Here is a 22,193-nt window from a genome sequence, read left to right as displayed (position 1 = left end):
TTATACACTTTGGAGGAAATAACAACAAATGGGATTACTATCTCAATGGAAACAAATTAAAACATGCTACCGTGCAAAGGGACCTGGGGGTCCTTGTGCATGAGACGCAAAAGCCCAGTCTGCAGGTACAACAGGTGATCAAGAAGGCAAATGGGATGTTGGCCTATATTGCGAAGGGGATAGAATATAAAAGCAGGGATGTCTTGATGCACCTGTACAGGGCATTGGTGAGGCCGCAGCTGGAATACTGTGTGCAGTATTGGTCCCCTTATATGAGGAAGGATATATTGGCATTGGAGGGAGTGCAGAGAAGGTTCACCAGGTTGATACCGGAGATGAGGGGTTTGGATTATGAGGAGAGGCTGAGGAGATTGGGTTTGTACTCGTTGGAGTTTAGAAGGATGAGGGGGGATCTTATGGAGACTTATAAGATAATGCGGGGGCTGGATAGGGTGGAGGCGGAGAGATTCTTTCCACTTAGTAAGGAAGTTAAAACTAGAGGACACAGCCTCAAAATAAAGGGGGGTCGGTTTAAGACAGAGTTGAGGAGGAACTTCTTCTCCCAGAGGGTGGTGAATCTCTGGAATTCTCTGCCCACTGAGGTGGTGGAGGCTACCTCGCTGAATATGTTTAAAGCGCGGATGGATGGATTCCTGATCGGTAAGGGAATTAAGGGTTATGGGGATCAGGCGGGTAAGTGGTACTGATCCACGTCAGATCAGCCATGATCTTATTGAATGGCGGGGCAGGCTCGAGGGGCTAGATGGCCTACTCCTGCTCCTATTTCTTATGTTCTTATGTTCTTATGTCACCAGATGTGGCAGATGGGCAAAGAGAAAACCTTCTGCCAGCTTCTCAAAGTGTGGACCCACCGAACTGGACAGGCACAAAGATGAGAGATGAACAGGATGGGCCAGAAAGTCTAGTCCATGCATTTTTCAGCATTTGACAGGGAAACAGGAACACGGGGAGTTCAACTTCAGAAAGGAGGAGGTAGAAATTGTCAAAAGCACCAAAGTGGAGAGAGGTGGCAGCATAGAATGCTGGGTAAGAGACCCAATTTTCACAGACTTCATTAGAGTGGGAATGTGGACAGCGTTGCAAGCCCTGTCTAAACTGGAGCCAGAGCTGGGAGATTCAATCACAAGCAAAGACAAGTGCATTTTGGAAGCACCCTGGCAAATTATGTGAAATGTCTATCCTTTTTTAGTTACCTATAGTCAAACATTCAATAGAGCATAAGAAAAATGCATTTAATGTCAAAACATAAATAGCACTGAAGTGCTAAGTTCCTTTATATAAAAAAAGGAGAGAAAATTCTTACTTTTCCCTTCTTTTCCTTCAATGCTTTTGGAACTAACTGGTAGGGCAAATGTGTGACACTCAGGCGAGGGGATGGGCGTGCTGGAAAATTAGAGTTTGGCAGCTCAATCCAAGGAACACGTTCCATCGCTGGTTTGCTTTGTACGGCAGCTGGGTCACCATCAGAATAAATTAAACTGATTATTTGCTGCATCCATACGGTACCTGGTGTACAATAAGAAAAATTAGTAAACAAAAGAAAATTACAAGTCAGATCCCTCAATGAATGACACTTGTAACCTTTCACCACACAAAGTAATGGGGCCAGCTTTAACTCTACCAAATTGGCAAGATGATAAAGGCTGAAAATGAGGTCGGTAGAGTAACCATCCCTTTATTCTGATGTGTGTGCTTCCATCATTTATGGAGTCTTTTAACGGATGGCCAAATGGCTTTTTTAAGAGAAGATCAGGATCCTATTATACACATATATATGTAATATACACATACAGTTAGCAATTTTTGAAACAAGAATGCATCATGCAAATGCCAACTAGTTTTACTGGAGGTTAAGCCAAAAAAGAAATTTTAAGTTACTGAAGTTCACAGTGTATAAATTGACCTGGCTTACAAGGTAAATTGATTTTATTCAGCACCAAAATGCATCTTTCAGCCTATACGTGGCATATAGATCACACCATCAACCGGACCACTCCCCCCGCCCCCGCTTCCCCCCCCCCCCCCCCCACCCACCCCACCCCATTTCTCAGCCAATAAATGCATGTCTAGAGCTGTATGTGCATTAGGAGTTGGCCTCAATTTTTCAGATCATGTTGACATGCTGGCCTTGTATATCGTGTGTGGGATCAAGCAGGTGATCTGAGCCAAAATGCCAAGAGGTAGACTGGGAGTTTGAGACACACCCAGACAGAGCAGACAAGCAACAAACAGAATTGCCTTCTCCTGCACCAGCACGAATGGTTCATATTTTATAGTAAGAAGTTTCACAACACCAGGTTAAAGTCCAACAGGTTTATTTGGTAGCAAATACCATAAGCTTTCGGAGCGCTGCCCCTTCGTCAGATGGAGTGGATATCTGTTCTCCAACAGTGCACAGACACAGAAATCAAGTTACAGAATACTAATTAGAATGCAAATCTCTACAGCCAGACAGGTCTGAAAGGTACAGACAATGTGAGTGGAGGGAGCATTCAACACAGGGTAAAGAGATGTGTATTGTCTCCAGACAGAACAGCTAGTGAGATTCTGCAAGATCAGGGGGAAAGCTGTGGGGGTTACTGATAATGTGACATAAATCCAACATCCCGGTTTAGGCCGTCCTCATGTGTGCGGAACTTGGCTATCAGTTTCTGCTCAGCGACTCTGCGCTGTCGTGTGACGTGAAGGCCGCCTTGGAGAACAAGTTCCATCCCACCATCAGACTCACCATGGACTACTCTCCGGAATCGGTTGCATTCTTGGACACACGCATCTCCATTAAGGACGGTCACCTCAGCACCTCACTGTACCGCAAGCCCACAGATAACCTCATGATGCTCCACTTCTCCAGCTTCCACCCTAAACACGTAAAAGAAGCCATCCCCTACGGACAAGCCCTCCGAATACACAGGATCTGCTCGGATGAGGAGGATCGCAACAGACACCACCAGACGCTGAAAGATGCCCTCATAAGAACAGGATATGGCGCTTGACTCATCGATCAACAGTTCCGACGCGCCACAGCGAAAAACCGCACCGACCTCCTCAGAAGACAAACACGGGACACGGTGGACAGAGTACCCTTCGTCGTCCAGTACTTCCCCGGAGTGGAGAAGCTACGGCATCTCCTCCGGAGCCTTCAACATGTCATTGATGAAGACGAACATCTCGCCAAGGCCATCCCCACACCCCCACTTCTTGCCTTCAAACAACCACGCAACCTCAAACAGACCATTGTCCGCAGCAAACTACCCAGCCTTCAGGAGAACAGTGACCACGACACCACACAACCCTGCCACAGCAACTCTGCAAGACGTGCTGGATCATCGACACGGATGCCATCATCTCACGTGAGAACACCATCTACCAGGTACACGGTACCTACTCTTGCAACTCGGCCAACGTTGTCTACCTGATACGCTGCAGGAATGGCCATGAGCACCTGGCCAGGCAGTTCCAGGCCTGTCTGGTAGTGATGGGAAATTGATTGTCCAAGGCTTTGCTGCATGAAAACTGGCTGTTCCAGCTCTGCAGGAGATGTGTATCTGTTAGGTAATCGGTTTCATTTGTTTTGCTGCTTTGTTATGCTCCACAATCTGCATTTAACTCATTGGACAAAAGGTCAAATACAGTGCAGCCAACTTATCAAATCGCTTTGCGTCATATGAGTAAATTAAATCTCTTCAGAGTTCACTGGAGGTGTGAACAATGGTTCCCTCTGAAACAATGTGGCCATGAGCACCTGGCCAGGCAGTTCCAGGCCTGTCTGGTAGTGATGGGAAATTGATTGTCCAAGGCTTTGCTGCATGAAAACTGGCTGTTCCAGCTCTGCAGTTTGCAGAATCTGGCTAGCTTTAAACTTGGCTTCCACATTGAGGTTTTTATCCATGCTTATGAAAAAATATGAATATTTCTGGAACAATCCTGGAGGTCATGGGTCACCTGACCACATGTGGAAATCCTTGTATCTTACTGGGCTTGCTCCTGGTCTTGAAACTCGTTCAGCCATGTCTACCACTGCTGGGACTGGTGAACATGTCAGCTGTCTGGCACATCCATGGTCATTTACCCCATGCACTGCATGGACGTGACAGACGTGGCAACGCACTGGGGCACAACAACCTCATCTATGTATTTGGGTTTAAGTTCATTGGCCATTTCTGGCAGCAATCAACAACAATAAATTACGTTTACTGTACCTACAACACCGTTGAAATAATAAAATCCCAAGGTACTTCACAGAAGTGTTAGGAAGCAAAACTAGACACCGAGACACCCAAGGGGATATCAGGGCAGCTGGCCAAAAGTTTGGGCCAAGTGATAGGTTTTTAAGGAGAATCTTAAAGAAGGAAAAGAAGAAAGACAGTGGGTGAATTCTAGAGCTTTGGGCTTAGACAGCAGAATGTTTAGCCACCAGCAGTGCAATGATTAAAATCAGGGATCCTCAGGAAGCCAGAATTGGAGCAGCACAGATATCAGTTGGACTGTGAGTCTGGAGGAGATTACAGAAATGGGGAGTTAATTGAAAACAAGGATGAGGATGTGATGTGCGATTAAATCACTCGGGAGGCTAGATTGTACCCGGGAAATAAAGGCTTTTATTACTGACAAGAATGGAGCACACTATATACAATAAAATCCCAGACTAAAGGGTCACCAGGCAGTGCAGTGACCTTTATACTTCCCCAGGTAGGCGGAGCCAACTGGAGTGTACCACAGAACAATATCAACAGGTAGAACAGCCCAACCCTCACACCAACAGTAACTACAGTAACATATCTACAAACACCCATAGTGCTGACCATCCATGGCTCAGCACTCATAGTGGTAACCAACTATGGTTCACCACAGGATGATCAGGAGCTAATATTGGGCAGCAAACACAGGAGCTCTGGGTGAGTGAAACGTGGTGAACTTGGAGCAGTGACTAAAGACAATGGCTTCCATCTTCCCCATATTTAATTAGAGCAATTTCTGCTCATTCGGTACTGGGTGTCTAATAAGCAATCGAATAATTTAGCAACACAGTGGAGGGGTTTGAGAGAGCTGGTGATGAGGTAGAGCTGGGTGTCATCTGCAGACTTGTGAAAACTAAGGCTGTGCTGTCAGACAATGTCAGCAAAGAGTGACATGTAGATGAGAAATAGGAGGAGATCAAGAATAGATCATAGGGGGACACTTGAGGTAACTATGCAAGAGCAGGAGGTGAAGCTGGTGCAGCTGATACAGTGACTACTACTGGTTGCATAAGAATAGAAGCAGTAAAGGGTAGTTCTTTTCAGCAGGATGACATGGAAGAGAATGATGCAATGATGTGGTCAAGCACTTCAAAGGATGCAGGCAGGTTTAGATGGATGAGGAGGGATAGCGTACCATTGTCACGGTCACATAGAATGTCATAGCGGTGATGATGGCATATTTAAAGGAGAGAGGGACAGTACTTGAAGGGAGAGAATGGCTAACAATACTAGCTAACATGGCGACTAGGATGGGAAATTCGGTGATCAGCAGTTAATGGGAATAGGCTTGAAGAAACAGAAGGTGAATCTCAGACCACCATCCTGTTTTCCACTTACTTTCAGATTTGCTACTAAGTTGTTTATGTGAAGGATGCTGCAACATTAACTCTGCTGCTTAGGAGGAATTTTCATTTAACTTATATCAAGGTATTTCTATTAGTTTAACTTCAGCACATAAGGGGATAAATTTACGTGGTATACACACTTTCTGGGAATGTGTATTTCACCCAGCAGCTGAGGCCAAGTATGTCTGTAATTGGATTGTGTTTCTTGCAAACTATGGGGGTGATTCTCCCAAACCGTTGCGCTGCTTTTGTAGCAGAGCAGGCTGGGAGACTGGAGCAGAGGCCATTTTGCAGGCGCCCCGCTGGGCATCACGGCCTCCGCGAGTCTCCAGCAGTCAGATTTCTGGCGCCTTCAGATCTGCGCCTATTTCTGGCATGGAGCTGAATAAATAATGGGAATCCTCATTACCATATATTTTAAATCCCATTCGCAGGCCTGGGACTGAAATCTCCAGACCCACTAGCTTTTCCCCCCCCTTTCACTCCAGCCGGGGTTTTGTCTTGCTCCCGACTTGCGGGGAGCTGGCAGCCTGACCCTGCAGGAGTGAAGGGGGGCAATCAAGGACCCCCAGAGGGTCAGGTGATGAGGGTGCCCCCTAGGCACTGCGAGCCTTGGCCCCCTGCGCTCCCAGCACTGCCAAAGGGCAAAGTGCCAATGCCCAGGGGGCATCTTGGCACTGCCTACCGGGCATATGGCAGTGCTGGGGGGGGGGGCCTAATGGGGGAGTGATTGATGGGGGTCGGCGATCCCGCTGCCGCTCTGCATTCAGGCTGAGTAATGGGAGCGGGGTGCAGTGATCGGGCAGGGGGGTGACGTCAGCCTGCTGGGAGGGGTGGGGATGGAGGGGTCAAGGCGGGCCGGGAGCGGGGGGCTCAAGGCTGGCCCAGACACATCGGAGGGGGGGGCAGCGATCGGGCCTGGAGGTCACACTGCCGGCAATGCGGGATCATTGTGCATGCGCTGATCTCGGCGCTAACAGATCTGTGTATGCGCAGTGGTCCGCTCAGCGCTATGCTGCTGGTCTCTCCAGTGGGAATAGGCCCTGCCCACTGATTTTCAATGGGATTCACACTGAGGCATTGCAGTGCACAGAGTGCGGGAGACTCATTTTGAAACTTTTCCCAATGTGCACCATAAAAAGCATTCTTTCTGGTTGTATCACAGCTTGGTATGGCTTCTGCTCTGCCCAAGACCTCAATAAACTACAAAGAGCCATGAAGCCCAGTCCATCACTCAAACCAGCCTCCCATCCATTGGCTCTGTCTACATTTCCCGCTGCCTCGGAAAAGCAGCCAGCATAATCAAGGACCCCATGCATCCCGGACATACTCTCTTCCAGCTTCTTCCGTCGATACCAAGGTCCGGGGACATGTACCAACCGACTCAAGAACAGTTTCTTCCCTGCTGCTATCGACTTTTGAATGGACCTACCTTATATTAAGTTGATCTTTCTCTACACCCTAGCTATGACTGTAACACTGCATTCTGCACTCTCTCCTTTCCTTCCCTATGTACGACATGCTTTGTCTGTATAGCGCACAAGAAATAATACTTTTTACTGTATACTAATACATGTAACAATAATAAATCAAATCAAATCAGAGCAAAATGGAGAGGGTTAGAAGTTACATCTTTGGCTTCCTGTCAAGCTGAAGCATCCACAAGCTTGTTGACATTCAAATAAGTACAAGCATTAAATCTTCCTTCCCAAGCTAATTCTATTCCTATTTTGCATCTACATGCTGTTGCTTGGTAACACATCCATAAACATAGGTCTAGATTTTTGCAATGACAGAACATCTCTCCCTCGTTGCAGAGGCCAAAATCCAGAAGTACCGCCCCAAGCATGGCGCTTGCCATTTTTGTAGCGGTGAGGGAATGGGGCCACTTCAGGATTTGCTCAAACACTCTTTGCAAATCAATTGCCTCCAGTCACGTCTGATATACATCAGTCAGGAGTGCAAACTGCATCATGTGCAGACCTCGTAGGAGCAGGTCTTAACTTTGCAGAGTCCTTTGGAGAGGTAGGCTACCTCTTTGGAAATGGTCCTGGGACATCTTTTGGGGAGATCAGGTGCCTTTTGATTTTTAAAAGTGCACAAGTGTGTGGAAAGTGCATAAACACACAAGAGATGTCAAAAGCAACTGTCAAAAAGCAACTCGCTAGCAGAACTGTCAAAAGTATCAAAAACTGTCAAAAATAACTGCCACGCCATGAAGATGTTTAAACCTACCGCTCTGTTTCATTATCACAATGGGGTGCCTTCCATTTCACAGTTTGACTAACAGCTTCAAGTGTTTGGAGAACTTTGAAATAGGACTATGAAATTGACTCTTGTTTTTATGAGGGATTAAGGGCTTGAAATTAATATTTGTTCATTTGAAGGATTATGTAGTTGAAAGAATGTAAATGTAGTGGATGGGTTTTTCTAAATGGAAGTCTTGAAACAAAAGTGTGCATTAGCTACTTAGAGCTTTATTTTATTTAATCTCAGCATGGCTCTTGTGGTTTGCCTATGGTGGATACTGGGTGAGCTGGCACCATTGGTGTCAGGGCAAGAGTGGTGGGTGGGAGCATTGGTAGGCATGAGTTATCACTTAGCTAGCATATGGGCTATAAAAAACAATGGGGTGGGTTAAGCGCATAAGTTGGCAAGGTAGATGTGAGTGGCCATGGGGATAGGTAGTGGTCATAAGGTGGCACGGGTTGCTATGGATGGGGCATGAGGAGTGTGTGGGCGTTGAAGGGGAGTCATGAGTGTGAACTGTATAGCTGTTTTAATACTTTTCTAAAAACTTTTGATGAAATGCTAGTGCACCATACAGCCCGCCTCCACATTCATTTCAGTGTTGCCTGTCCCGACTCTCAAAGAACATGGGCACCCTGAAATAAAAATCCCAACTTTTGGGGCATTTTCTCCCAGATTGGGTTTATAGAGCCAGGAAATTTTCTGACCCTGTGCTCCTGACCTGGGAGTTGAAAATTCAGGTCACAGGAACAGTTTCCGCATCCCAGTATACACCAATGACATATTGTTCCCTCACCATCACATCCCATCCCTTCACCAACTTTATAACATCAGACTGCTTGTCTGAAATCCAGCACTGAATGAGCAAAAACTTCTAACTAAATATTTGGTTCCCCGTCACAAACTCCAGTCCCAATCCACCGACTCCATTCCTCTCCCTTGCAATTACCCGAGCTTGAGTCAGACTATTCACGCAACATGATATTAAATCTGACCCTGAGGTGAGCTTCCAACCACTTCTGCACTATCGCAAAAATCACCTATTTTCCCCTCTGTAACATCTCGGACTCTACCCCTACTTCAGCACATCTGCTGCTGAAATCTTTATCCAAGTGGATTTTAACCTCTCAACATAACTAATATGAATTCTGTTAACTGCCCTCCGCCTCCCCACTCATTTGCCACCCTCCATTAACTTAAGTAATCAAAAACTCTGCTGCCCAATTCCAAAAGTTGCAGGAAGTTCCATTCATCCATCTTCTTGTTAGCCAGTCCCTCGAGATTGTGGATGGCTGCATCAACACTCATTCAATGGGATCTGCGATGGCTCATATGTCCAATCTGCCATCTGTGGACTATGCCACATGTGGGGCAGGTGGTGCTTGGAGGGTTGGCTCGATCAATGCCTCAACTGCGCCTGAGTGTGTCCAACAAACCTCTCATTTTGTTCGGTGCTTTCCCAAATGAGCTTTTTCCATTTTGGTCAGTCAGGGACTCCCATGAATCAGCAGGGATGTTTGAAATCTTCAGGTATGCTTTCAGGACATCCCTAAACCATTTCCATTGCTCTCCTGAAGTCTCCTGCACCTATCACCGTTTTCTGGTTAATGTTGCTCCTGGTTAAGCAATGCCTCAATTTTTAATTTCTCATCCTTGTTTACAAATTTCCCCATGACTTCTCCTCCATCCTTCCAATCCGCATCAATCCCAAACTCTCTATAACTGCCTCCGGCCCTGCAACCCTCGGAAATATCATTCAATTCTGGCCTCTTGCGCCTCCCCATTCCAGCATTGGCAATGGTGACTTGATCTGCTGAGGCCCGATGCTCTGGAACAGTCTGCCTACATCTCGCTGCCTATCTTTCTTCCTTGAAGTCTACCTCTTTGATCAAGTCAGCCCTCAGTTTTCCTCGAGTGGTTTAGTGTCAAATTTTGTTTGCTAATTTTAAGGTACTAAAAAAGGTGCTTGCACAAAAACAGAGGCTAGCGAATATGTCAACCACCAAGGTGCAAACCATCATCTGATGAAATGGAAGGTCAAGGACAAACACAAGTTGGACTGGCTTGTTAAAGTGATGTTTGATCTATGATGAAAGCAAATAACTGCGGATGCTGGAATCTGAAATACAAACAGAAAATGCTGGAAAATCTCAGCCCGTCTGACAGCATATGTGGGGAGAGAATAGAGCCAATGTTTCGAGTCTGGATGACCCTTTGCCAGATGTTTGACCTATGTCAGGCTTCAGAGAGTGAAATTTTTTATGTTAGAAGAAGCAGCAGGAATTGGAGTTAATTTCACTGAAAACTCCACTCTACTCTCATTATCCTGCATGACATGGTAAAATAAATTAGATTTCTGGTTAGTTTTCCTCATCACACCACAGAGGTGTTTCCAGAATTACACAGAATTTACAGCACTCAGCCCAAATGCTCCCTAAACCTCCCCCTCCCAACTTCAACTTCATCTAACCCTTTCTCCCTCATGTTTTATTGAGCTTCTCCCTGAATGCATTTATGCCATTCACCTCAACCTTTCCTTGTGCTGTAAATTTCACATTGCACTCTCTGGTTGAAGAAGTTTCTTTTGAATTTATTAATGACTATCTTATGTTTGTGGCCTCGTATCTGTTCTTTTGCCTTTTAAGTGATTGGTGAAATACAAAAAACTTTTTTTATGCGGTGAGTGGTTAAGATCTAGAATGCAGAACCCCAGAGCTTGGTGGAGGCTTTCAGAAGGAAACTGCATTATTACCCAATGAAAAAGAATGCAGAACTACAGGGAAAAGGCAGGACAGTGGGACTTTGCTCTTGCTGTGAGATTGCACAGACACAATGGACTGAATGGCCACCTACTGTGCTGTAGCAATTCTTTGATTCTATGATTCTGGTTCTAGGCTCTCCCACAAGTAGAAGCATTCATCTACATCAACCCTATCATACCCCTTCATAACCTTGAAGACTTATTTTATTAGTGTCACAAGTAGGCTTACATTAACACTGCAATGAAGTTACTGTGAAAATCCCCTAAGCGCCACACTCCGGCGCCTGTTTGGGTACACTGAGGGAGAATTTTAGCATGGCCAATGCATCTAACCTACACATCTATCAGGTCACCCTTTGGTCTGCTTTCTATTGATCACAAACAGGCACATGGAGCACATGCAAAAATCACAGTATACAGTTCCCACAAGGGATTTTGATATAACAACTCCATGTCTCACTATCTAGATATTTGACTGCAAAGGCAAACTCAGTTTTAGGGGGCACAGAATCAGCTCAGAGGAGAAACCAGTTACATTGAACTTCAGACAATATCTAACGCAGGCATGCAATTCTTAACTGATGGCACCAGTGCTTAATATGGCAGACCTCCTGGGACGGTGCTGCTTTAAGATCAAATACTCACTGCAGGGTTGGCGGCAGGCCAGAGTCATCTTAAATAAGAGCAGTACGAACAGTAATCACTAGGAATTTTTATGTACATTCAGAAACTAACAAGTTTCTTACCAGATTTGGGGTACGTCACAATGAATACATCTGTGTCCTTTATTTCAAAGTGTTGCAGTTGTTCTAAATGTTCCTTTGAGTAGATAGTGGAAACAAAGTTACAGTCTTTGTACTGAAAGTAGTGATTGTTAGTCGTAGACATGCTTGGCTGTTGAGAAATGTACAAAAGACAAGCATCAATAATCTCCATCCAGTATTTAGGTTTTTAGTGCGAGGAAAAATGTAATAAATACACAAGTTAATTTAGATTATACCGAATATATGTGGCTTATTTCCGAATGAGTGTCACCAGACACGCAATCAATCGTCCCTAGCCACTGTCTCAGGCTTAACAAGACTGTTCCCAACGTCCAATTCCTATTTAACTTCAAGTTAAGCTCCTGAACCCTCTATCCTCACCATTAAAAGACCAGTAAGTTCCACCTCTACATCACACATCTCTGTCTCTGTCCTTCTGTTACCGAAACCCTCATCCATGCTTGTTACTTCCAGACTCGACTATTTCATTGTTTCTTTGGCCAATCTCCCATCCTGCATGTGCCATGAACTTTATTCATCCAAACGTTTTTCACCTGTATCCCATTCAATGTCCAACTCACCCATGCTCACTGGCCTAAACTGGTTCCCAGCCCCAGTCCCCAACCTCCTCCAATTTGACATTTTAATTCTGACATTCAAATCACCATTGGCTTGTCCCACAAAGTTTCTGTAATTCTTCCAACCCTACAATGTTCTAAAAACTCTGTGTTCCTTTAAATCTGGCCTTTAGTATATTCAACAATTCCTTTGCCCCACCTCGGCACTCTATCATAAATTGCCTAGGTCCTAAGTTCTGAAATTCCCTTCTGAAACCCCTCTTACATCCTTTAAGGCCTCCTTAAACCCCAGCTTTTTGATCAAGCTTTAGTTCAAGCTTTAGGCAGCACGGTAGCACAGTGGTTAGCACTGCTGCTTCACAGCTCCAAGGACCTGGTTTCGATTCCCGGCTTGGGTCACTGTCTGTGTGGAGTTTGCACATTCTCCTCGTCTCTGCGTGAGTTTCCTCCGGGTGCTCCGGTTTCTTCCCACAGTCCAAAGATGTGCGGGTTAGGTTGATTGGCCATGCTAAAAATTGCCCCTTAGTGTCCTGAGATGTGTAGGTTAGAGGGGTTAGCGGGTAAATATGTAGGGCCTGGGTGGGATTGTGGTCGGTGCAGACTTGATGGGCCGAATGGCCTCCTTCTGCACTGTAGGGTTTCTATGATTCTATGATTCACTCATGAGTAAACATTTCCTCTTTCTGTTCAGGTCAGTTTTTTTCCACACTCCATTGATGTGCCTTGGGATGTTGTTTCTCCATTAACTGTGTTGTGTAAATTCTAAGCTGGTGTTGATTTAGACAGAATGTAGATAAGAATGACACTCCAAACCTACTTTTTGTTAACTGAACAGATTTCTGTTTGGAACAAATGAATGGTTTCACATTTTCAGGATTGACTTAAATTTCAGAAAGAGTACAGATTAGTTGGGAGGAAGGAAAGTTGGAATCATGTATAAAATAGCATGAATGGTATGCTGTGCGTAAATTCCAGAGATTGATTTTATCAGCATGCAACACTATTCCAAGAGCACAAATTCATAAAATTGTATCTTATAATGTCATTTATAAAGCATTTTATGCGTAGGTGCCAGAACCACAGCTTCAGCCCACTGCAATGTTGCTGGAACAGAATTTGTTTAATGTCATACTTCAAATTATTGCCAGGTCAAGGATTCTTAAGTTCACCCACAGTTCATATTGCTATCATGTTTGCCTAACATTTATCTCTGATGGCAACAGTAGTTGGGGAGTTTCAAATAAGATCTCAGGTTAAGAATGTGGTGAAAAATAACCTTTCCTTATTCTAAACCAAAATGAAATTAGAACCCTTTGATGTAATAACATATGATGAGATTAATTCTGTGCATGCAAGACTATTGTTTTTCTGGCTTTCAACTTAATTGAACAACTCACTGGAGGAGGAGGCTCCACAAATATCCCCATCCTCAATGGTGAGGGAGCCCAGCACTTTAGTGCCCAGTGGATAATCAAACTGAGCTTCCCCTGGAAATCCCCAGCATCACAAATACCAATCATCAGCCAACTGATTTAACTCCATGTGATACAAAGAAATTAAGTAAAGCACTGGATCCTGACAATAATCTGGCAATAGTACTGAAGGCTCATGCTCCAGAACTTGCCACACCCCTAGCCAAGCTGGTTCAGTACAGCTGCTACATTGGTATCTACCCAGCAATGTGGAAAATTGCCCTGTTTTTTCCTGTACAAAAAAAGGACAAATCCATTCCAGCAAATTACTGCCTCGTCAGAGCTGAACTCCGGAGATGAGATGAGAGTGATTGTCCTTGATATCAAGGCAGCATTTGACTGAGTATGGCATCAAGGAACCCCAACAAAACTGGAGTCAGCAGAAATTGGGGGTAAGCTTTCTGTTGGTTGGAGTCATACCTGGCACAAAGAAAGATTCTCAGTTGTTTGAGGTCGATCATCTCAGTTCCAGGACATCTCTGTAGGAGTCCCTCAGTGTAGTGTCCTAGACCTGGCTATCTTCAGCTACTTCATTAATGACCTTTCCTCCATCATAAAGTCAGAAGCAGGGATGTTCACTGATGATTGCATAATATTCAGCACCATTTACTACTTCAGTCAATGTCCAAATGCAGCAAGACCTGGGCAAGATCCAGGTTCAGGCTGACAAGTGGCAAGTAACATTCACACTACACAAGTGCCAGGGAATAACCATCTCCAAAAGAGAATCTAACCATCGCCCCTTGATATTCAATGGTATTCCCATCGCTAAAACCCATACTATCAACAACCTGGGGTTTACCATTGATCAGAAAGTAAACTGGACTAGCCACATAAATACTGTGGCTACAAGAACAGGTCAAAGGCTAGGAATCCTGTGGTGAGAAACTAACTTCCTGATTCCCCAAAGCCTGTCCACCATCTACAAGGCACAAGTCAGGAGTGTGATGGAATACTCTCCCCTTGCCTGACGAGTGCAGCACCAACAACACTCAAGAAGCTTGGCACCATTCAGGACAAGGCAACCTGCTTGATTGGCACCCCATCCACAAAAATTCACCTTCTCCACCACCACTTGTTTATGAGTCTAGCTCTCTCCATCCATAGTTATATAGTGTGCCTATAGACCGAAATAGACCATTCTGCCCAAAAGGACCATACTGGTAATTATGATCCACACAAACCTCTTCCCATCCCTCTTTCTTCTCACCCTATGAGCATATCCTTCTGTTCCACTGTCCCTTGTGTGTTTATACAGCTATCCCTTAAATGCATCTATGCTAGTCACCTCGACTACACCTTGTAATGGCAAATTCCACACCCCAACCACTTCTTAGTTATAAAAGTTTCCCCTAAATTCTATTGGCTTTCTAAGTGACTATCTTTATTTATGATCTTGAGTTCTAGTCTCGCCAACAGGTGAAAATGTCAACTCAGGTGTAACTTTAACTTTGCAAGTAAATGGATTTTGAATGAGTTAACTATCTGGCCCGAGATCTTCTCGATAGCTGCCCTACCAAACTCATATCTTAAAAATCTTTGTCAAGTTACTCCTCGGTCTTCTCTTTTCAAGAGAAGAGAATCCCATCCTGTTCAATCTTTCCTTAAAGGTTTAATCTCTCAGTTCTGGTATCATTTTAGTAAATCTGTTTTGCACCTTCTCCAGTATCCATATCTTTCAGTTTCTCTTTTCTCTCTCCTCCTTGTTCTCATAATGGTTCTTACTGGTGTCTCAGGGTTTCCAGGTAACTTTTGATGGCCCTGAAATCGTCATCCTCTCAATAAAGCAGTGTACCTCCAAATAGAAGGGAGGCTTGCAGGGCTCAGGCATTGGGCTTTCACTGCAAGTCATGAGTCATGTGCCTGGTAGGTCATGTTTGACCAATCTATTAGAGTTTTTCGAGGAGGTTACCAGGAAAGTGGATGAAGGGAAGGCGGTGGATGTTGTCTACCTGGATTTCAGCAAGGCCTTTGACAAGGTCCCTCATGGGAGGTTAGTTAGGAAGGTTCAGTCGCTAGGTATACATGGGGAGGTAGTAAATTGGATAAGACACTGGCTCAATGGAAGAAGCCAGAGAGTGGTTGTGGAGGATTGCTTCTCTGAGTGGAGGCCTGTGACTAGTGGTGTGCCGCAGGGATCGGTGTTGGGTCCATTGTTGTTTGTCATCTATATCAATGATCTGGATGATAATGTGGTAAATTGGATCAGCAAGTTTGCTGATGATACAAAGATTGGAGGTGTAGTGGACAGTGAGGAAGGTTTTCAAAGCTTGCAGAGGGATTTGGACCAACTAGAAAAATGGGCTGAAAAATGGCAAATGGAATTTAACGCAGACAAGTGTGAGATATTGCACTTTGGAAGGACAAACCAAAGAAGAACGTACAGGGTAAATGGTAGGACTCTGAAGAGTGCAGTTGAACAGAGGGATCTGGGAATACAGGTACAGAATTCCCTAAAAGTGACGTCACAGGTGGATAGGGTCGTAAAGAGTGCCTTTGGTACATTGGCCTTTATAAGTCAGAGTATCGAGTATAAAAGTTGGAGTGTTATGGTAAGGTTATATAAGGCATTGGTGAGGCCGAATTTGGAGTATTGTGTACAGTTTTGGTCACCTAGTTACAGGAAGGATGTAAATAAAGTTGAAAGAGTGCAGAGAAGGTTCACAAGGATGTTGCCGGGACTTGAGAAACTGAGTTACAGAGAGAGATTGAATAGGTTGGGACTTTATTCCCTGGAGCGTAGAAGAATGAGGGGAGATTTGATAGAGGTGTATAAGATTTTGATGGGTATAGATAGAGTGAATGCAAGCAGGCTTTTTCCACTGAGGCTATAGAACATAGAACAGTACAGCACAGAACAGGCCCTTCGGCCCACGATGTTGTGCCGACCTTCATCTGAAACCAAGATCAAGCTATCCCACTCCCTACCATCCTGGTGTGCTCCATGTGCCTATCCAATAACCGCTTAAATGTTCCTAAAGTGTCTGACTCCACTATCACTGCAGGCAGTCCATTCCACACCCCAACCACTCTCTGCGTGAAGAACCTACCTCTGATATCCTTCCTATATCTCCCACCATGAACCCTATAGTTATGCCCCCTCGTAATAGCTCCATCCACCCGAGGAAATAGTCTTTGAACGTTCACTCGATCTATCCCCTTCATCATTTTATAAACCTCTATTAAGTCTCCCCTCAATCTCCTCCGCTCCAGAGAGAACAGCCCCAGCTCCCTCAACCTTTCCTCATAAGACCGAAACTCCTAACCAGGCAGCATCCTGGTAAATCTCCTCTGCACTCTTTCCAGCGCATCCACATCCTTCTTATAGTGAGGTGACCAGAACTGCACGCAATATTCCAAATGCGGTCTCATCAAGGTCCTGTACAGTTGCAGCATAACCCCACGGCTCTTAAACTCCAACCCCCTGTTAATAAAAGCTAACACACTATATGCCTTCTTCACAGCTCTATCCACTTGAGTGGCAACCTTTAGAGATCTGTGGATATGGACCCCAAGATCTCTCTGTTCCTCCACAGTCTTCAGAACCCTACCTTTGACCCTGTAATCCACATTTAAATTAGTCCTACCAAAATGAATCACCTCACATTTATCAGGGTTAAACTCCATTTGCCATTTTTCAGCCCAGCTTTGCATCCTATCTATGTCTCTTTGCAGCCTACAACACCCCTCCACCTCATCCACTACTCCACCAATCTTGGTGTCATCAGCAAATTTACTGATCCACCCTTCAGCCCCCTCCTCTAAGTCATTAATAAAAATCACAAAGAGCAGAGGACCAAGCACCGATCCCTGCGGCACTCCGCTAGCAACCTGCCTCCAGTCCGAAAATTTTCCATCCACCACCACCCTCTGTCTTCGATCAGACAGCCAGTTACCTATCCAATCGGCCAACTTTCCCTCTATCCCACACCTCCTTACTTTCATCATAAGCCGACCATGGGGGACCTTATCAAACGCCTTACTAAAATCCATGTATATGACATCAACCGCCCTACCTTCATCAACACACCTAGTTACCTCCTCAAAAAATTCTATCAAATTTGTGAGGCACGATTTGCCCTTCACAAATCCGTGCTGACTATCCCGGATTAATCCGCATCTTTCTAAATGGTCGTAAATCCCATCCCTAAGGACCTTTTCCATCAATTTACCAACCACCGAAGTCAGACTAACCGGTCTATAATTACCAGGGTCATTTCTATTCCCTTTCTTAAACAGAGGAACAACATTTGCCACTCTCCAGTCCTCTGGCACCATCCCCGTGGACAGCGAGGACCCAAAGATCAAAGCCAAAGGCTCTGCAATCTCATCCCTCGCCTCCCAAAGAATCCTAGGATACATTTCATCAGGCCCAGGGGACTTATCGACCTTCAGTTTATTCAAAACTGCCAATACATCCTCCCTCCGAACATCTATTTCCTCCAGCCTATTAGCCTGTAACACCTTCTCTTCCTCAAAAACATGGCCCCTCTCCTTGGTGAACACTGAAGAAAAGTATTCATTCATCACCTCACCTATCTCTACTGATTCCATACACAAGTTCCCACCACTGTCCTTGACCGGCCCTAACCTCACCCTGGTCATTCTTTTATTCCTCACATAAGAGTAAAAAGCCTTGGGGTTTTCCTTGATCCGACCCGCCAAGGACTTCTCATGTCCCCTCCTAGCTCTCCTCAGCCCCTTTTTCAGCTCGTTCCTTGCTAACTTGTAACCCTCAGTCGAGCCATCTGAACCTTGTTTCCTCATCCCTACATAAGCTTCCCTCTTCCTTTTCACAAGACATTCCACCTCTTTTGTGAACCACGGTTCCCTCACTCGGCCATTTCCTCCCTGCCTGACAGGGACATACCTATCAAGGACACCCAGTATTTGTTCCTTGAAAAAGTTCCACTTTTCATCAGTGCCTTTCCCTGACAGTTTCTGTTCCCATCTTATGCCCCCTAGTTCTTGCCTAATCGCATCATAATTACCTCTCCCCCAATTGTAAGCCTTGCCCTGCCGTCCGGCCCTATCCCTCTCCATTGCAATAACAAAAGACACCGAATTGTGGTCACTATCTCCAAAGTTCTCTCCCACAACCAAATCTAACACTTGGCCCGGTTCATTTCCCAGTACCAAATCCAATGTGGCCTCACCCCTTGTCGGCCTATCCACATATTGTGTCAGGAAACCCTCCTGCACACACTGCACAAAAAGTGCCCCATCCAAACTATTTGACCTACAAAGGTTCCAATCAATATTTGGAAAGTTAAAGTCCCCCATGACAACTACCCTGTGACCCCCACACGTATCCATAATCTGCTTAGCAATTTCTTCCTCCACATCTCTATTACTATTTGGGGGCCTATAGTAAACTCCTAGCAACGTGACCGCTCCTTTCCTGTTTCTAACTGCAGCCCATATTACCTCAGTGTGCATATCCCCCTCAAAGTGCTTTTCCGCAGCCGTTAAACTATCCTTGATTAACAATGCTACTCCTCCACCTCTTTTACCAGCTTCCCTACACTTCGTGAAACATCTATACCCCGGAACGTCCAACAACCATTCCTGTCCTTGTTCTACCCACGTCTCCGTAATGGCCACAACATCGTAGTCCCAAGTAGCAATCCACGCCCCAAGTTCATCCACCTTGTTCCGGATGCTCCTTGCATTGAAGTAGACACACTTCAACCCATCTTCCTGTCTACCGGTACCCACCCTTGACCTTGATACCTTCCCCAATACCTCACCACCCTCAACACTGACTTCTGGACTACAACTCCTTTTCCCACTCCCCTGACAAATTAGTTTAAATCCCCCTGAAGAGCCGTAGCAAATTTCCCTCCCAGGATATTGGTGCCCCTCTGGTTCAGGTGCACCCCGTCCTGTTTGTAGAGGTCCCACCTTCCCCAGAACGTGTTCCAATTATCCACGTATCTGAAACCCTCCCTCCTGCACCATCCCTGCAACCACATGTTTAAGTGCACTCTCTCCCTGTTCCTCAACTCGCTATCACGTGGCACCGGTAGCGTACCAGAGATGACCACATGTTTTGTCTTTGCTCTCAGCTTCCAGCCGAGCTCCCGAAATTCCTGTTTTAAATCCCCGTCCCTTCTCTTACCTATGTCGTTGGTACCAATGTGTACCACGACTTGTGACTGTTTCCCCTCCCCCTTAAGAATCCGGAAAACACGGTCCGAGACGTCACGGACCCTGGCATCCGGTAGGCAACAAACCATCCTCGAGTCTCTTTTGCTGCCACAGAACCTCCTATCCATCCCTCTAACTAACGAGTCCCCAATAACTATTGCCCTCCCGCTCTCCTCCTTACCCTCCTGAGCCACAGGGACGGACTCAGTGCCGGAGATCCTCTCACTGCGGCTCACCACTGGTATGTCGTCCCCCTCAACCGTATCCAAAGCGGAATACTTATTGCTAAGGGGAACGACCACAGGGGATCCCTGCACCGACTGCTTCTTCCCAGCCCCTCTCACCGTCACCCATCTATTTTCATTCCGCGGAGTAACTGTATCCCTGAAGCTTCTGTCTATGGCCATCTCTGCATCCCTAATGATCCTAAGTTCCTCCAACTCCAGCTCCAGTTCCCTTACACGGTTTTGGAGGAGCTGCAGATGGATGCACTTCTCACAGGTATAATCAGCAGGGACACTGACGTCGTCCCTCACCTCGAACACAGTGCAAGAGGAACATTGCACTGCCTTCACACCCATCCCCTCTAGATACCTTGCCAGTACCAGGTAGAAACAGCAAAAAATGAATTAACTCACCCCTGCTCGCCCTTTCTGCCAAAGCCCTACAGCTTTCACTCTGCCTCCTGCTCACTCTGCTGCCCACTAACGACGCTGCCCGCTCAAAAGTGCGGCCTACTTTTAAACCCTCCAAAAACCTTCCCAGACTCCTGCTGGGCCCACTTCCTGTTTTAAAAAAAACCTCCGATTTTTTACACAAATTTAACTTAAAATAAATAAATAAATGTAGTGAACAAACCAACTGCCTTCTCCTCAGCCTGGTCCTGTGGAACAATGAGCTAGGGGAGAAAAAAACCAGAGGGCATGGGTTAAGGGTGAAAGGAGAAAATTTCAAAGGGAATATTAGGGGGGGCTTCTTCACGCAGAGAGTGGTGGGAGTGTGGAATGAGCTGCCGGATAAAGTGGTAAATGCGGGGTCACTTTTAACATTTAAGAAAAACTTGGACGGGTTCATGGATGAGAGGGGTGTGGAGGGATATGGTCCAAGTGCAGGTCAGTGGGACTAGGCAAAAAATGGTTCGGCACAGACAAGAAGGGCCAAAAGGCCTGTTTCTGAGCTGTAATTTTCTATGGTTCTATTGTGCACTGGTCTTATCAGCCATCTCAGAAGCCATCAAACTGAGTGGAAGAAAGTCCACCTCAATCCTGAGGGACTGCTTAAAATAATCAGAGTTTTATGGAACTATAACATAATATTTATCCTTTTGTATTTCAACCCCCTTGAGGTAAAGGCCAGACATTTCATTAGGCCGTTGAACTATATTTCTGTAACTATCCAGAAGCAAAACAAGAGCTCATGGTGTAGGAAGCAACATAGTATCATGAACAGAGATTAGTTAGTTTATAGGAAGCAGATATTAGGAATTTTCGGGTTCACAAGCTGTGACAAGTGGAGTGACACAGGGATTAGTGCTGTGGTTTCAACTATTTACAATCTTTATCAATGGTTTGGAAGAAGGAATGGAATGTATTGTTGTTAAATTTGCTGATAACACCAAGATAGGTAGGGGAGTAGGTTGTGAAGTGGACATAAGGAATCTGCAAAGGGATGTAACTAGGTTAAGTGAGCGGGCAAAAAAATTGGTAGACGGAGTAAAATGTGAACATGTGCACTTTGGCTGGAAGGATAGAAAAGCAATATGTTATTTAAATGGGGAGAGAGATTGCAGAACTCTGGTACAAAGAGTTCAGGATGTCCTGGTAAATGAATCTGGAAAAGTTAGCATGCAGGTACAAAAAGTGATTAGGAAGTCAAGTGAAATGTTGGTATTTATTGCAAGGGGAATGGAATAAACTAGCCAATGTGAGCTGACGAAAGATATTCCAGACTTGAAATGTTGGCTCTATTCTCTCTCCACAGATATTGGCAGACCTGCTGATATTTCAGCATTTTCTGTTTTGTTTCAGATTCCAGCATCAAAGTAATTTGCCTTTATTCACATGACTGATCCCTGGGACTGAAGGATTATCTTCTGAGGAAAGGTTGGATAGGCAAAGCCTGTATCCATCACAGTTCAGAGTAATGTAAAGTGATCTTATTGAAACATTTAAAGATCTTGAGGTGACTTGACAGAGTGGATGCTGACAGGATATTTCCCCTTGTGGGAGAGACTAGAAGCAGGGGACGCAGTTTAAAAATAAGGATATTCAACTGAAGCACAGATATTCTCTCAGAGGATCGTTAATATGTGGAATTCTCTAACCCAGAGTGCTGCAGAGGCAGGGGTATTGAATATTTTTAGATAGATTCTTGATCAACAAGGGAGTCAAAAGAAGGGTAGACAGGAAAGTAGGGTTCAGGTCACAATCAAATCGACAATGACCTTCCCAAATGGTGGAGCAGGCATGAGGGATGGATTAGCTCCTTTTTTAAAACTCATTCATGGGACATGGGCGTCGCTGGCTAGGCCAGCATTTATTGCCTATCCCTACTTGCCCTTGAGAAGGTGGTGGTGAGCTGCCTTCTTGAAAAGTTGCAGTCCACATGCTGTGG

The 22,193-nt window shown here is 45.3% G+C and overlaps 1 protein-coding gene across 8 annotated transcripts in view; it reads right to left on the bottom strand.

Annotated features, from left to right (window-relative positions):
- LOC144493581 (amine sulfotransferase-like) overlaps positions 1 to 22,193 on the bottom strand; it is a 96,963-nt gene that overhangs the window by 27,600 nt on the left and 47,170 nt on the right. For 7 of the 8 annotated variants that reach the window (XM_078212695.1, XM_078212701.1, XM_078212699.1 and 4 more), the window contains 2 exons: positions 11,363 to 11,510; positions 1,325 to 1,527 (listed from right to left, as the gene is read on the bottom strand). In XM_078212695.1, coding sequence (XP_078068821.1) covers positions 1,325 to 1,527; positions 11,363 to 11,504 — 345 coding nt within the window. In that variant the 5' untranslated portion in view covers positions 11,505 to 11,510. The remainder of the gene's footprint in view (positions 1 to 1,324; positions 1,528 to 11,362; positions 11,511 to 22,193) is intronic. The other variant, XM_078212703.1, reaches the window with a different exon arrangement.

Source organism: Mustelus asterias, chromosome 5 (genome assembly GCF_964213995.1).
Source record: "Mustelus asterias chromosome 5, sMusAst1.hap1.1, whole genome shotgun sequence".
Classification (NCBI taxonomy): Eukaryota; Metazoa; Chordata; class Chondrichthyes; order Carcharhiniformes; family Triakidae; genus Mustelus; species Mustelus asterias.
Note: the sequence above shows the minus strand (reverse complement) of the source record. Positions and strands in the feature narration are given on the sequence as shown.